General features: G+C 41.4%; 2 protein-coding genes across 7 annotated transcripts in view; one reads left to right on the top strand and one right to left on the bottom strand.

Moving 5' to 3' along the window:
* TRAPPC13 (trafficking protein particle complex subunit 13) overlaps nt 1–5194 on the top strand; it is a 47635-nt gene extending 42441 nt beyond the window's left edge. For 2 of the 4 annotated variants that reach the window (XM_045022289.1, XM_045022291.1), the window contains 2 exons: nt 4572–4722; nt 4859–5194. In XM_045022289.1, coding sequence (XP_044878224.1) covers nt 4572–4722; nt 4859–4966 — 259 coding nt within the window. In that variant the 3' untranslated portion in view covers nt 4967–5194. The remainder of the gene's footprint in view (nt 1–4571; nt 4723–4858) is intronic. The other 2 variants (XM_045022290.1, XM_045022292.1) reach the window with 1 other exon arrangement.
* A 2775-nt stretch (nt 5195–7969) lies between these two features.
* SGTB (small glutamine rich tetratricopeptide repeat co-chaperone beta) overlaps nt 7970–16667 on the bottom strand; it is a 33311-nt gene continuing 24613 nt past the window's right edge. For 2 of the 3 annotated variants that reach the window (XM_045022293.1, XM_045022294.1), the window contains exons 9-11: nt 12059–12096; nt 11511–11594; nt 7970–10100 (exon numbers count right to left, since the gene is read on the bottom strand). In XM_045022293.1, the coding sequence (XP_044878228.1) occupies nt 9989–10100; nt 11511–11594; nt 12059–12096 (234 nt within the window). In that variant the 3' untranslated portion in view covers nt 7970–9988. Of the gene's footprint in view, nt 10101–11506; nt 11595–12058; nt 12097–16667 lie in introns of those variants that run through there. The other variant, XM_045022295.1, reaches the window with a different exon arrangement.

Raw genomic sequence — 16667 nt, forward strand, 5'->3', positions numbered from 1 at the left:
GCTACACTAGGATTGTAAAAGTAATTCTCAGCTGTAGCTGAGGCCAGGAAGTAAAGGAAAGAAATTATTTTGCATTTAACTTTTTTGGTAGTCGTCTTGTTCTTGTCCCACGTGTAAGTGATATTATGGTATCCCAGCATGGCTACCATCTCACTGTACAATTCTTACATGTTTAAAACCAAGAAAGAAGAAGTGGGACCGCTAAACATGGAGGATGGAGTGGAGGTTAAGGATAATCTAGGCATGGCCCAATATCTAAACAAATACTTTGCCTCAGTCTTTAATGAGGCTAATGAGGAGTTTAGGGATAATAGTAGGATGACAAATGGGAATGAGGATATGGAGGTAGATAATACCACATCCGAGGTAGAAGCCAAACTCGAACAGCTTAATGGGACTAAATCGGGGGGCCCAGATAATCTTCATCCAAGAAGATTAAAGGAACTGGCACATGAAATTGCAAGCCCATTAGCAAGAATTTTTAATGAATCTGTAAACTCAGGGGTTGTACCGTATGACTGGTGAATTGCTAACATAGTTCCTATCTTTAATAAAGGGGAAAAAAGTGATCCAGGCAACTACAGGCCGGTTAGTTTGACATCTGTAGTATGAAAGGTCTTGGAAAAAATTTTGAAAGAGAAAGTAATTAAGAGCATTGAGATCAATGGTAATTGGGACAAAATACAATGTGGTTTTACAAAAGGTAGATCGTGCCAAACCATCCTGATCTCCTTCTTTGAGAAGGTAACAGGTTTTTTAGACTAAGGAAACACAGTGGATCTAATTTACCTCAATTTCAGTAAAGCATTTGATACGGTTCCACATGGGGAATTATTAGCTACATTGGAAAAGATGGGGATCAATATGAAAATTGAAAGGTGGATAAGGAACTGGTTAAAGGGGAGACTATAATGGGTCATACTGAAAGGTTAGGCTGGAAGGAGGTTACTAGTGGAGTTCCTCAGGGATCAGTTTTGGGACCAATCTTATTTAAACTTTTTATTACTGACCTTGGCACAAAAAGTGGGAATGTGCTAATAAAGTTTGCAGATGACACAAAGCTGGGAGGTATTGCCAATACAGAGAAGGTCCGGGATATCATACAAGAAAATCTGGATGACCTTGTAAACTAATAGTAATAGGATGAAATTTAATAGTGAAAAGTGTGAGGTCATGCATTTAGGGATTAATAACAAGAATTATTGTTATAAGCTGGGGACGCATCAGTGGGAAGTAACAGAGGAGGAGAAGGACCTCGGAGTATTGGGTGATCACAATGTGATATGGCCATGAAAAAAGCTAATAAAAGGTGGTCTTGGGATGCATCAGGTGAGGTATTTCCAGTAGAGATAAGGAGGTGTTAGTACTGTTATACAAGGCACTGGTGAGACCTCATCTGGAATACTGTGTGCAGTTCTGGTCTCCCATGTTTAAGAAGGATGAATTCAAACTGGCACAGGTACAGAGAAGGGCTACTAGGATGATCTGAGGAATGGAAACCTGTCTTACAAAAGGAGACTCAAAGAGCTTGCCTTGTTTAGCCTAACCAAAAGAAGGCTGAGGGGAGATATGATTGCTCTCTATAAATATATCAGAGGAATAAATATCAGGGAGGGGGAGGGATTATTTAAGCTCAGTACCAATGTGGACACAAGAACAAATGGATATAAACTGGCTATCAGGAAGTTTAGACTTGAAATTAGACGAAGGTTTCTAACCATCAGAGGAGTGAAGTTCTGGAACAGCCTTCCAAAGGGAGTAGTGGGGGCAAAAGACATATCGGGCTTCAAGACTAAGCTAGATAAGTTTATGGAGGGGATGGTATAATTGAATAGCCTAATTAGGGCAATTAATTGGTCTTTGACTACTAGCTGTAAATATGCCCAATGGCTTGTGATGGGCTGTTAGATGAGGTGGGATTTAAGTTACTACATAGAATTCTTTACTGGGTGTCTGGCTGATGAGTCTTGCCCACATGCTCAGGGTTTAGCTGATTGCCATATTTGGGGTTGGGAAGGAATTTTCCTCCAGGGCAGATTGGCAGAGGCCCTAGGGGTTTTTTGCCTTCCTCTGCAGCGTGGGTATGGGTCATTTGCTGGAAGATTCTCTGCATCCTGAAGTCTTTAAACCATGATTTGAGGACTTCAATGGTTCAGACACAGGTTTGATACAGGAGTGGGTGGGTGAGATTCTGTGGCCTGCATTGTGCAGGAGGTCAGACTAGATGATTATAATGGTCCCTTCTGACCTTAAAGTCTATGATTCTATGAAAACAATATGTAACTGAGTAACTTTTGAGACTTAGGGTACGTCTACACTATGGGGCTATTCCGAATTTGCATAAACCGGTTTTGTAAAACAGATTGTATAAAATCGAGTGCGCGCGGCCACACTAAACACATTAAATCGGTGGTTTGCGTCCACGGTCCGAGGCTAGCATCGACTTCTGGAGCGTTGCACTGTGGGTAGCTATCCCGTAGCTATCCCATAGTTCCCGCAGCCTCCCCCGCCCCTTGGAATTTCCGGGTTGAGATCCCAGTGCCTAATGGAGCAAAAATCATTGTCGCGAGTGGTTCTGGGTAAATGTCGTCAGTCACTCCTTCCTCTGGGAAAAGCAACGGCAGACAAGCATTTCATGGCTTTTTTCCCTAGATTGCCCTGGCAGATGCCATAGCATGGCAATCATGGAGCCTGTTTTGCCTTTTGTGACTGTCACCGTATATGTACTAGATGCCGCTGACAGAGGCGATTCAGCAGCGCTACACAGCAGCATGCTTTTGCATGACAGCAGAGATGGTTACCAGCCATACTGTACCATCTACCAATCCATAAATTGGTAAAAAGATGATCATGGTTACCAGTCCTTTTGCACTGCACCATCTGTTGCTGTCATAAGTGCCCCTGGCTGCTCTTAGCCAGGGGCGCAAAAGCCAAAATTGGGAATGACTCCCTGAGTCAATCCCTCCTTTTTGGTATCTAAAAATAGAATCAGTCCTGTCCAGAATTTGGGCAAGTGTACTAGAGAACCACTGTATCATAGAACCAGAGAGCACAGCTGCTCTGTGTCAGATCCAGCAGAAATTATGAGCTGTATGCTATTCACAGGGGGTGCTCCTGCAACAACCCCACCTGTTGATTCCATTCTTCCCCCAGCCTTCCTGGGCTACCGTAGCATTGTCCTCCCACTTGTGTGATGAAGTAATAAAGATTGCAGGAATAAGACACAGTGACTTGTTAGTGAGAAATGAGTGGAAGGCAGCCTCCAGCTGCTATGATAGTCCAGACAGGACATTAAGAAGTGTGGAGGAGAGGAGCCCAGCATCGCGCTGCTAGTCCAGGGGCAATTGAATCTTTTCTTTACACATGAAGGGTGGGGGCTGATGGAGCTCAGCCTCCTGTTGCTATGATGAGGACGGTTACCAGCCATACTGCACCATCTACCAGGAAAAATTAGGGCCAGGCGCCCTTGATAGACCTAACGGATGCTAGTCAGCATGGTTACCAGTCCTTTTGCACTGCCCCATGTGCCAATAGGCTGATGATGACGATGGGTATCAGTCTTACTGCACCATCAGCCACCCATGGCGGGGGGGGGGGGAGAGCAAGGATGTTGGTGTTGAGTAGTGCAACATCGCGTCTATCTGCAGCATTCAGTAAAGATAGGGTGACATGTAAAAGAGTCAAGAGAGGATTGTTTTCGCTTTCACTTCTGGGGGTGGGGGGGGGGGGTGCGTAAATTGCCAAGCTATGCCCTGACCCACCGCGGACACTGTTTTTGACCCTAGAAGCATTTGGAGCTCAGCCAAGAATGCAAATGCTTTTCGGATACTACAGGAACTGTGGGAGCGTCCATTTGATTCTTTGGCTTTCCGTTACGCTTGTCACGCAGCAGTGCGCTGAGTCCCTGCTATGGCGTCTGTCTGGAGATTTTTAAAAAATGATTTTGAATTTCGTCTTCTGTAACGGAGCGCTGATAGAACAGATTTGCCTGCCCTTACTACGATCACATCCGCATGGTCCATGCTGGAGCTCTTTTTTTATTTTGATTTCGGACTGCATCGCCACCCGTGCTGATCGGAGCTCCACGCTGGGCAAACAGGAAATATTCAAAAGTTCGCGGGGCTTTTCCTGTCTACCTGGCCACTGCATCCGAGTTCAGATTGCTGTCCAGAGCGGTCAGTGGTGCACTGTGGGATACCGCCCGGAGGCCAATACTGTCGATTTGCGGCCACACTAAACCTAATCCGATATGGTAATACCGATAGCGCTACTCCTCTTGTTAGGGAGGAGTACAGAAACCGGTTTAAAGAGCCCTTTATATCGATATAAAGGGCCTCTCAGTGTGGACGGGTGTGGCGTTAAATCGGTTTTACGCTCCTAAAACCGGTTTAAACGCCTAGTGTAGACCAGGCTTTAGGGTGATCTATTACAAGTCACTAACTTTAGTAATAAACCATTCATATCAGGAGTTTCTAATGAGTGCTCTCAGAATCATCAAGCTATTGTACTTCTGCAGTCTTTCTTGAATAGTAAAGAACTAGATTTATTCCTTATTGTTTGCTTTCATCTAGCAGTGAAAGAACTATGGATCTGGTTTTGGAAATGTGCAATACTAATTCCATCCACTGGTGTGGAGTTTCAGGAAGACAGCTTGGAAAGCTACACCCCAGTTCATCCCTCCATCTTGCACTTACACTATTGTCTTCAGTACAGGGACTACAAGTAAGAGACATCACAGTTTAACAACATAACTATGATATATATATATAGAGAGAGAGAGACTATTTTGTGATCACAGTAGTGCAAAACTTATTCTTATCTACTTACTAAAATTTGTACACATCTTTTTTCCCATTAGAGTGTCTCTGGCTTAAGACTAATGGACACGTTTTTGAAGAGAACATACGAGTATGATGATATTGCACAAGTCTGTGTAATTTCTTCAAAAGTAAAAGAAGAATATTGAAGAAAAATCCTTTTAATATTTCCCCTGGGGTTTCTTGGACCAACTTCCTAAATTTTACATCTGAATGATGGCAAAATCATGTTTAAAACATCTGAAAACAATATAAGTATGTTTATTTATTTTTGTCGACTTTGAGCATTTTTGGAATGTTTTAAAATATGTTTTAAAGAGATAACTATACATATTTTATCTATTATTTGAAAATAAAATCTTTGAAGTCTGAAAATGCAGCTGTCAAGATTTCTTGCACTGTTGTATTGAATATGCAGCCATCATAAGAATGAAGTTATTATCTACTTCACCGTTGGCTTTAAAAGGGTGCCCATTGTGGCACTGACTGCAGAGCTGCTTTAACTTGGAGGGACTAGCCTCTAAATGGCAAGGTTGTGGTTTTTTTGGTTTGTTTTTTAATTAGAATTCAGTTCTCATTTTCACCCTTCTTCTGTCAGGGACTTGAGGATTTGGACTTGAACTCCAGCATGCAAGCACCCCATGGCTCCAATCTCTTTCCTGGATTCCCTGTTCACTACTGTGATGCTCCTCCTGGGTACCCAGGATGGTGAGGCACCTCTCCCCTACCAGCCCTTAGCAAGCAGCAAATTTGTCTACTGCCTGCTGTAACTCAGCTCCCTGAAACAAACACCTCCTGTCACACACAAGCACTCTGCACACCTTGCCCTCTCTGTGCAGGATAATGATAGACACACACCAACCTTAGAGAGCTCCCTGCAGCATCCGCCCTCTGTCACTGAATACTCTTGGAAATTACCTGATGCACAATTAGAATGAATTTGGGGGGGGGGTCCCTATATTTTTTGTAATAGATTGTGGGAACATTTTTTGTATTCACACAGTAAACATTTTTCCCCATGGCCTTGTCTAGATTGATAATTTCACGTTTACCCGAAGTGACCAGTTCCTACATCCAAGTTATTTTCAAGACTATTACTAAATAAAGAAAAGTCCTTCTCTCTGGCTTTTCACATTTTCCCCCAGGTTATCACACAGCAATCTTGCCTAGTTTGAAATGTTTATTTTAGACTTTCCAATATTATCGTCTTTTTTTCTTTAGCGTAGGTAAATGGAGAGGTTTTTTTAAATATATGGGATGGATCATTACCAGATTACTAAATTAAGAGAGCAAGTGGTACTAGCCAAGCTAAACTTACTCTTTCAGAGCTGTTTTAATCAGTATATGCTTGATTGATAACTTACTCCTAAAGTAGCTAAGTTGCCATGTATGCGTGAACAGTACAGCCTACCTTCACTCTGCATGTTGTACTCCTGGGGGAATTCTGCGTACAATATTTTAAAATTCCCCCAATAAATAATCAACATGCATCTATCAGTTGAGCAAAAGCTAAAGAATAGCAGCTACAGAAATAAACTACCTGAAGTTTAGAAGGAATATAAGATTAATAAAGGGGAACATGCCCTCACGTAATCCAGAGTTCAATGAAGTAATAAGAGAAAAGAAAACTACTGCGCCCCCCCGCCCCTCCCCCCAAAAAAGATCAGTTTGAACCATATGGCCACACTCTCCCTTGATCAAAAACCCAAAATTGCATTTTAGCAAAAGAAAATGCTTAAGTTTGGTGCTGTGTGCTGAAGTACAACTTTAGCTGTATTTTTCGAGAGGGACATCAAACAGATGAAAATAAAACATTTCCACACAAACCTGTTTTAAATTCAGATTTTAAGTTTGTGAATAAAGTAAACTCTTTATTTTGCAAGATATTTCCCCTTTTTCCACTGCTTACCACATGAATTTGTTGCTGCACCAAACAAACCAAACAAATTTTAAATGCATAATTATTTATTTAGTTCACTGATAAACTGCATTTGGTCCAAAAGGAAAGCAATATTTGTTTAGGTCATGGTTTACCACTTATCAGTATGAATTTTTTTCAACATTCAAAGTACCCAAGCTCTCTCTTCAACCACCGATTAAAACAAGTCATGACATTGTGAAAATGTAGCCTGCAGAGTGGCAAAATACATTTTAGCATGAATGAAAACTCTGCCTGGACTTAAATGGAAAGAGTAGTTAATGACAGCTACTGTCCATTAGGGAATTTCTATTTTTTTTATTAAGCTATAAAGTCCCATCTGCTCATATGCAAAATATAATAGACGGTTGCAAGTTTTCTATTGTGTCAATTGTGGCATCTTCCTGCATTAGGTAATGCTATCAAAAATCTAAAAACAAGCATTCTTGTTACAGATGCTGGAATAAGACTCACATTCTTAACAGTGTGGTATGTGAAATGGAAGTTACGACTTCTAATAAGCATGGTTCCAAGAGTACAGTTCATAGCACTAGTGATAACTACTCCAGAGCAGTTTGACAGGGCTGGCTCTACCAGAACATAGACATCTGCAGAATACTCAGCAGCTGCATGTACATATAACTACAAGCAGAAAGAGTGGCTGTTTTGAACCCCCGCAGCCAACCTTTGTTTATATCGTTGTTATACAGAAGAGTAAAGTTTAGGATTATTATGCTTAACCATCATTAAAGACACTCTACTACAAAAGATTTTTTAGTAGGAGAGCATAAGAAAACTAAAATATTAAATGAAGATTGTCAGAACACAAGGGTAAATATATTGGGTCACATCCTTAGCTTCTGTAAAGCCCCACTTTTGTTTTGTTTCCTTTATTAAATTTAGTGCAAAAAAACTGGAATTGACCTTGGAGTTGCTGAAAATCTGGAAGGGTGAAGTATAGTGGAGAATACACTGTGTAAATGGTCTGTTCAAAGAGTGCATTATGAAAAAAATCTGCCAAATGATTTCTGCATCTGTAGATTCCTAATGTAACTATATTGTTTGGGGCTTATTCAATTCTCAGTTTTTTTATAAAAAGCAATAATTTCTTTTTTTAGTAAAAACAATAATCTGCCTAAAGGCAGATATTAGTTACCTGAACTACAACTGAAAAAATCTAAAGTACATACATAAGTTAGTCCGTCGTCCCCCCCTCTCCTCCCCAAGTCAGACACATAGCTTTCCATGTGGTCAGCCAATACATCAGAATAGCACTGATTCAATTTAGAGCTTAGGGGTGTTTGCCTAATGTCTCCAATGCACCCCAGAGTACATTAATGAGCATGCAGTGCAATTATAAATAGCATTCTTTTTAGAAAAAATAAAGCTAATAATCTAATGCCATGTAAGAGTTATTTAATGAATAAAATATAAAGTGTCTTATGCAATGGATGTTAGTCTGATTTTTCATGTCTGCAAATTTCCCCCTGTGCAATATATACACCCTGACAAAATTGGGAATTTTTACCCTCCCATCACCAAACTCAGAAAGGAGCTTCTGCCTTAGTTCTAAATTCTGCTCTCGCTTACATTCCGCACAATGTCTTCTCACTAGTGCTTAGCGAAGAAACTACATATGCAAGAGAGCTTCCGCGGTCAGCACAGGCACTCCACCTTCCTGAAAAGCAGTAGCTATGTCAATCTAGTGCTGTCTACCCCAGAGGTTAGGTCAGTATAAGTGTGCATTGCTCAGGAGTATGGATCTTCCACAGCCCTGAGTGACATAGTAGTTATACTGAGAAAAAGTAGTAGTATAGACCAGTGTCTCACAACCTCTTTGATACTAGGGACCAGCTTGCTGCCTTCCTAAACTGTGGCAGGGAGATCTCAGGGACCGGCGCAGGTTCATGGACCAGTCATTGAGAAACACTGGAATAGACCAAGCCTAAGTGTATCCAGCAGCAGTAGATGGCATGAACAGCAAACTGAAAGGAAACAGGTTACAAAATATTTTAAAAAAAAGAAAAAATACAGAAAAGCAAGGAGGTCTGAAAGTGTCAGGTTAGGAGAGCTGGGAAGAGGAACACAAACTGGAAGAACTATTTCATGGCCCTTTCACCATTAATCACTTATTTAAAATATACAAGTTATATAATTAATCTTCAAAAATCCTTAACTGTTTTTTTCTTAAGCCAGTGATTTACCACACTGTGATACATATTGATTTGTTTTAATTACCTAAGTTTTCAGTCCTAATGACTTGTGCAGGTGTGTGACCAGTTTAACTAATCACAGTTAAGGATTCTTAAACTCATGTTGTATACACACAAGAATGAAGTACAACTTTCCATGCCTATGCTTTTAGTGCCATAATGGAGACCTCCAGGGCTACTAAGATGATTTTGGGACATATATAGCAGTAGAAATTCCTCTTTCCTTCTCCCTTGGCTACACATCTTCCTCCTACCACAGTTTTATCATCCTCTCTGTATGCGCAACTCTTAATCATCCCTAGGCGCTACCACCCACCTTCTTCCCACCAGGTAAAGTTGAAAGGCATGTGATGCTGATAGCAAAAACCTCTCAACAAACTCTAGGGATTCTCAGTGCTACAGAGTCACAGGACTGACCCTCCAGCACATGTTTTAAATCCACATTGCACTCCATCACCCCCATAAGCTCATCACAAGAAGCAGAGTGTTGGTCAGATCTATTGTTTCATAGCAGATCTGGTAAGAAGCAGAGCCATGCAAACCTTCACTACTGAACAATAGGCCTTTTACAATGTAATTTTTAAAACTAAATTTCTACGCAGGCATACCAGCACCCATTAAAGCATTAGACTCACTTCCCCCCACAGCAGCCCTGTAGATCACTCCAATGCACAGCCTTGGTGCATAGTAAGTAGTCTCTCTTTAAAAGAGATGGCAAGTTTTAACATCCATTAATAGATAGTGTTCATTAATTTGAAAAGCCTAAATATGATCATTTTTATATACTGGAAGTTTAATAAGTCAATGTATTTAATATAATTAATTTATAAAGAATTCACTATATATACACATATGTTCAAACTTGTGTGCAACAGATCTGTTTAACAGATTTATTCTTGTTTAATGAACAGACACAAAGGATTTTCTGTCTCATGTCCAAGCAGAGTAGTTACAATGATGCATTTGCTACTAGCTACTGTGTGCGTTTTGGGATTATATACCATTCACATTTCTAGTTCTACAGCCACATGCCTCCTTAATCAGGAATGCTCTTCAGTGCTGCCACTGAAAGATCTGCTCCGGACATGATTTCTCAGTTGTTCTATGAGCTCTGGATTCTGCTGCTGTATCTGTTGTGCAAACTGCTGTCCCCTGTGTTGAACAGTTTTTTGTAAATCAATAAGTGAAAAATAACTGGCATGCAGCAAGAAAACAGCAAGTTTTATGATAGCTGAAGCTATGTTATGTAAATAAAAGCAAAAGCAAGCATGACTGGGATGATATGTATTAAAATAATCATGGTGTTATAGCTTTTACTAGTTGAATTCTGTTCTGATGATGGACATGTGTCCATGTTGAATCTTTAGACCCATCAGCTGCCTTTGCTGAGAACTATTGTTGACTCACCTGCAGACACTAACATTGGTAAACAAAGCTGCTCTTGAGTGACTCTGCTCCTTTCCTTCCAAAAGATGCCAGCAGGCAATTTGGGTCAATTGCTCTTCTAGCCTAAAGACAATCTCAAACCCCACATCAGATGTATTCTGCTACCCATTTTGTGCATGTGTAGGTGAGGCCATTGGGAGAATGTGAGGTAACAGGCTCCATTATGCTGATAACACCCAGCTCTACAAGTGGACTTCACTTCACCCAAAAAGTCTCTGATCTGCATTTATGTGGTGACTAGCCAGGATTTTGGCTTGTATTGAGCTAACTGGCTGAAATTAACCTCAGATGAGACAGCTGAAATACTTGATCACGAGGAAAAACAACTGAAAGAACTCTGTTACTCCAGGAATAAGCTCTTGTGAGAATTTTGTCCAGGTAGCTACCAATACTGCTTTAATTTGATGTGCACTGGGCAGGAAGGCTGCCATTTTGGGGGTGGGGAGGGAATGAGTCCTTGACAGAGTGATCTGCACTTTTGTTGCCAATAATGTGAACTATTAAAATGGTCCTGGTTACTGTAGAAACCACCTCTCTCCTCATGTGATGTTGCTTGAAGCAGCAGACCCTCTGAGTTTAAATGGGAGGAAGCTGGTGTGGAAGGATATTTTCAGCCTTTCATCCTCACTGCAGCCCTAGGTCTGACAGAGACTGAGTGTGCTGAATTTCAGATCACTCCACGAGACCTATTTATTCTCACAGCCTTTCCTCAAGTGGGTAGGCTGAATATGGCTTGAGGGAACAGGACTTTAGCTGCAGGGAACTGAGAAGTTTTTGGAGGAGGCTGGTCCAATGCAATTTGGAAGAAAAATGTACAAGCAACTAAAAATTTAAACAGGCACTTTTAATGAACCGAGTCTAAAAAGCAAATAATGCATGAGCACCAGAAAGTGAAATTGAGCTGTCAGTTTGCATGTTCAAACTGAATGAATCAAGTGTACAAAGTAAGTAAATATAAAATAATGAAGAGTAAGATGTAAAGTTTAATCATCTAAGGTTATCAGGAACACAAAGGCTAAAAATCAGCCTGACACTGTCTCTTTTAAACAGCAGCTGAGTGCTGCTTCTACAAATGTTAGGTAATTAAAATAATATGTAAATCTTCACAACACTTACGCATGAATGAGGCTTGACAGATCAGTTAGGCCACCAACACCTGCAGCAGGGCCACCAATGGCATTGGACATCATCCCCGACATTCTAGAATAGTTAACACACATTGGTGTTATCTTAAGTCAGTGGCTTTCAAACTTTTGTACTGGTGACCTCTTTCACACAGCAAGCCTCTGAGTGCAACCCCCCTTATAAATTAAGAATGCTTTTTTATATATTTAACACCATTATAAATGCTTGAGGCAAAGCAGGGTTTGAGGTGGAGATTGACAGCTCACGACCCCCCCAAGTAATAACCTCGTGACCCCAGTTTGAGAACCCCAACTTAAATGACAAACTGCAGTTCTTTGCTGGCTTACTAGAAAGAGTACCAGTTATTAAGTGAGCTGTAGGGGAAACTAGATCTAGTTACAAAGAGTACAGCTGTAAAGTCAATAATAGGATGAACATAATACAAATGTTAGTAATCCATTGCCATTTGCTTTTGATTTGCTAGCCCACACAAACACCAGTGGCATCTCTTTTCACTGATACTCCATGTTAATACTTACAGTTGTTGAACTTGAGGATTCTGCATTAAACTTGCTGCCTACAATAGGTAAGATGTATTGCAAGTCAGAATGAAGTCATATATTTAGTTATCATTGTAGGAGATATGAGAAGCACAATATATATCTTGTTGTATTACAATACAGAAGCTAAGTTAATGACTCGAGAGACATATGATCCTCAACAAAATCACTCATTAAAGTAATGTATTTCAAGGACATGAAGATAATATAATTCATTATACTCTACACCATGAATATCAGTTACAATGTACTATTGCTGTTCAGGGTAATCAACCATGAAAAAGAGGAAGTCCGTGTGTCTCTAGAGCTACCCTGGCCCAATCCCCTGGGAATTAGACATTAAAATGTGTCAGATATTTGGACAATCATCTTAATGGTTAAAAAAACAGCTTTGAATTATATATTGCTTAATATTAAGCTTCCATCATTCCAATTGGAGTCTTATCTAATGTTTTCCTCTAGATAATGATATATGCAAGAATAACAAATTAAAAGCTTTCTGCGTGATAAAGCCTACCCTCGGGAATCTGAGAAGGCTTATGGATTCTAGGTTGTGAGGAGGGAACAGTTAGTCTTGGGGCTGCTGGGGTGGTTGTTGTAATATTGGGTAAAACTATCTAAGCAGTCACAGGGGTAGTCTTCTGTGTATGGAATTGTTTAAATGTTTGTATTGTATTTCTATAGAAGTTCCCAAAGCAATTGAAATCTGAAATAAATACATAAAAAGACCCAATAAGCACATTTGCTGCATATAAAATGTTCAGCACCTTCACTTACTCATAGATCTTATCCAACTAAATAAAAATACTTTACATTTTTCTTCTTAAAACAGGTTTATTAACTAATTTATCCTCACAACACCTCTCCAACATAAACTAGTCATATCTTCTCCATTTTACACTTGGGAAATGACAGAAAACCAAATTCATTGCAAATCCTTGATGTCAATGAAGTCGCATTCGCTTATATCAGCAGTGAATTTGGTCCAGGAGATTAAAGGCCTGAAACTTGAACCACAAGTAACTTGTTCAAGGCTAGACAGTGGTAAAAATCATAAAGAGAACTCAGGAGTTCTTGCCTCTCAGCTCTGGGTTCAAGCTACTTGACTGATCAGGCAACCTCTGGAAACAATACAAAAAATCCATTTAATGTAGTTAGCTACTGACGGAAGAGAAGATTTTCAACTCAAAACAGATGCATTTGCTCAATTAAGTTACACATGGAGTTTCTGTGCAACTTAATAAACTAAGCTGTGTAGAAAATTCACTCTACTCCTTCCTCACAGACCCTACAATTTCAATAGGTGACCAGATCTATTGGCCTCTCTTTTAGGTTAGGAGCTATTGCATGCTGTGGGGCTACATACTCCAAAGTTGACTGTGTACCCTTTAGCATACAGATGTTAAGTTTGATGTGTTGTGGTCTGCTTTGGACAAGAAAGGCTCCCAGTAATGCTGCAATCCACCAGGGAAATTCTTTAAGAATTTGGAGGAATACAGGCAAGTCTTATCTTAGGCGGGGGTTCCGTTCCGCGGTTATCGCGTAAAGCAAAAACCGCATGTAGCCAAAATTATATCTCCAAGCCCTTTATACCCCACCCGCAGCATTTAAAGGGCTCCACCGGGCTCCCCGCCGCCCTTTAAATGCCCCCCGGCCCAGCTGCCGGAGCTGTGGGCGGGATTTAAAGGGTTCCACTGGGCTACCCGCCGCGGTGGGGAGCCCGGAGGAGCCCTTTAAATCCCACCCGCAGTTTTGGCAGCCGGGCTGGGGCTGGCATTTAAAGGGCCCAGAGTTCCACGGTGGCTGGAGCCTCAGGCCCTTTAGTTCGCCACAGGGGCTACCAGCCACCTCTACAGCTGGGAAGGCCCTGGGACTCCCAGCCACAGCTGGTGCCCCAGGACCTTTAAATCTTGAGGCCACACACCCCCCACTCCGGCCATATGCATAAAGTTGAAATCGCGCATGTTAAATGCACGTAAGTTGCGAGAGACCGGTACAACAGGATTCTTGCACGACTCAGAGATGAATATATGAAATTTAGTCTCCCAAATTAATTAAAATCAGTTTGGATAACAGCACTGTGCAGAGTGAAGGTTTATTGAAGGAACATAAACAAAAGGTAATGAAAAACAACAAAGTACAGCGTTGTGTCAAGATGTCACTTTTCAGTGTTCTCTCTGGTCTGGTCTTCAATGAAAGAAGGGCTTAACAGCAGATTAATTAAATTACCAATTGATAATATGTTGAGAGGGAGGTGTCCTGAACAAAAGTGAGTATACAGAAAAAATATGAAAGAATCTAGGCCCAGATCCACAAATGGACTTAAGTGCATAAGTCCCAGTTTTAGGCAACACTGCAGTTCTCAAAACGTCCACTTTGTTGTTGCCTAATGCTATAGGTAGCTACAGTCACTCAGTGCCTATGTTTCCATTGTGAAAGTTCCCTAGGCACCTAAGTTTCTATGTTTGGGCATGTGCAGGCCTGTCCCATGCCTAAACCCCAGCAGGATCTACAAAACAGAGGTGTTTGCTCACCGATCTTCCCTGCCTGGTCCAATCAGGTAAGTGTCCTTAAAGCATGCCCACTGGAATAGGCCTCATTCAAAATGGAGGAGGAGGAGATGGTGCCTTAAACAGCGGGCTATGGGATATTCTGGTGTGGATCTCTCTCAATCTCTCTTGCTGAAGTTTTCCAACTTTGGATAAATAACTAGAGTCACTGGAGCAGGGGGACTGGCTCCTAGGTCTCCCACCTTGTGAACAGGTATCCTTGCCACCAAGCTATAGTCTCATTCTCACACTTTCTCTGCATAGGTGCTGGAACAATTTTTATAATGGGGGTGCTGAAAGCCATTAAACAAAACTGTAAACCCTGTATATGATGGAAACCACTTTAAACCAGTAGGTGCTGTCACACCCACAGCACTCCTAGTTCCAGCACTTATGTCTCTCTGTGTCCCTCTGACTATTTATTTATCCAGATTGAGAACAACCCACATCAAAATATCCCATAACCCAGTGGTTAAAGCACTCTCCAGAGAGGTGGAGGACCACTATTCAAATCCTCTCTCCCCATCAGGCAGAAGGAGGAATTTAACCTAGATCTCCAACATCCCCCGTGAGTGCTTTAACCACTGAGCTAAAAGTTGTAAGTTGGGTACTATGATCATCCCCATTTTGTGTGGAAAGAGGCATACACCTAATTCACTCTCACAAGAAATGGCTCAGGCACTGTCACAGGGTAGCTGGTCCTGAATAGGATTCAGGAGCTGAGCCTCTCTCTGACAAGCTCCACAAGGGGAAATGAGGTAACCTAGGTGAACCTGGGGCTAATTAACTCACTGAGTAATTAGTAGGCAGTTAATTAGGAAGGGAAGCATCAGGCATAATAAAAGGAAGCTACTGCCAATAGATACCACTAAAGAACAGAGGCTCTTGGGGGAGAAAAGCAGAACAATGAAGCTTCCAATGTGAGATGTTTTTCATGGGGTAGCCATTAAGGGAGCTTACTAGGAATGAAAACCAAGTACGTGTAAGAACGCTCCTAGGTGGGAGATGCTCTGAAAGGAAGGAATGCCAAGTCTCAGCAGAACCTGGTCCTCATGGAAAGATTTCATCAAGTAGCAAAAGCCCAGATTAGAAGAATTGTATGTCATTCTGAGTAAGGGTCTCACATTTGGGGATCTTGACCCAAGAGAAGAGATCCTTCCTTTAGAGATGACAAGAGTCCCTGGCTCCAGACGTCTCACTGGAAAGGAACATGAACATAAATGGAGTTGATGGACTAAGGTTAATTCAGCCCCCTCCCCCTCTAGCTGCAGACTTTGTGGGGGAGGCATGCATATCATTCCGCCTTTGGGTTAAATAAACTACAGCCTTGAAGGGGCACTGTTCAATATACATAAGCTTTGTTGGACTTATTGAGACTCCCAATGGGGGAAACTCAGACAGATGTAATTGCACTGCTGTGCTAGGCTGCCCGGGAGTGTGCCATGGTGAGGGCTCCCCACGAAATCCCTAAGTTGCTTGATTCCAGGAGAGGGGTTCTCTGCTGTTGATTGCAAGTGAAGTTAGGCACCTCCTTGCAATCTGGACTCCATGGGACGGCTTAGAACATACCCCTCTCATCAGCATCTGTTATTAGCTAGCTTAGGTGGCTCTCCACCTAGCTTGCTGGCTTTTGTGGGTGGCATTTTAAGGCGGTCTCCCCCCATTCTTTGTATAGGGCTTTATGGACCCCATTATTGTTCCACTGATTTTTCTAGGCACCTAAGAGTTAGGGATTGCAATGCCTAAATCTCTTTGTGGATCTGGGCCCTAGTGTTTAGAAGTATGGGTAGGAAATAACCAAATGAGATGGGGAAAATGCAAACTGTTTTTCGCCTGATGGACAGTACTAATTGGAAATACAGATACTTAAAACAAATAAGGAACCTGAAAAGCAGTAATAGAAAGATATTAGAAAATTAGATACAAGTTAGTAATGTGATATGGCAGCAAAATACAACAAATGTAATTTTGAGTACTGCCCTGCGACACCCACACAGGTATGTCATGAGAAAGAGTAACAGTCTCTCTGTAGCACTCTG

The sequence above is a fragment of the Mauremys mutica genome, chromosome 6 (genome assembly GCF_020497125.1).
Source record: "Mauremys mutica isolate MM-2020 ecotype Southern chromosome 6, ASM2049712v1, whole genome shotgun sequence".
In the NCBI taxonomy this organism is placed as follows: domain Eukaryota; kingdom Metazoa; phylum Chordata; order Testudines; family Geoemydidae; genus Mauremys; species Mauremys mutica.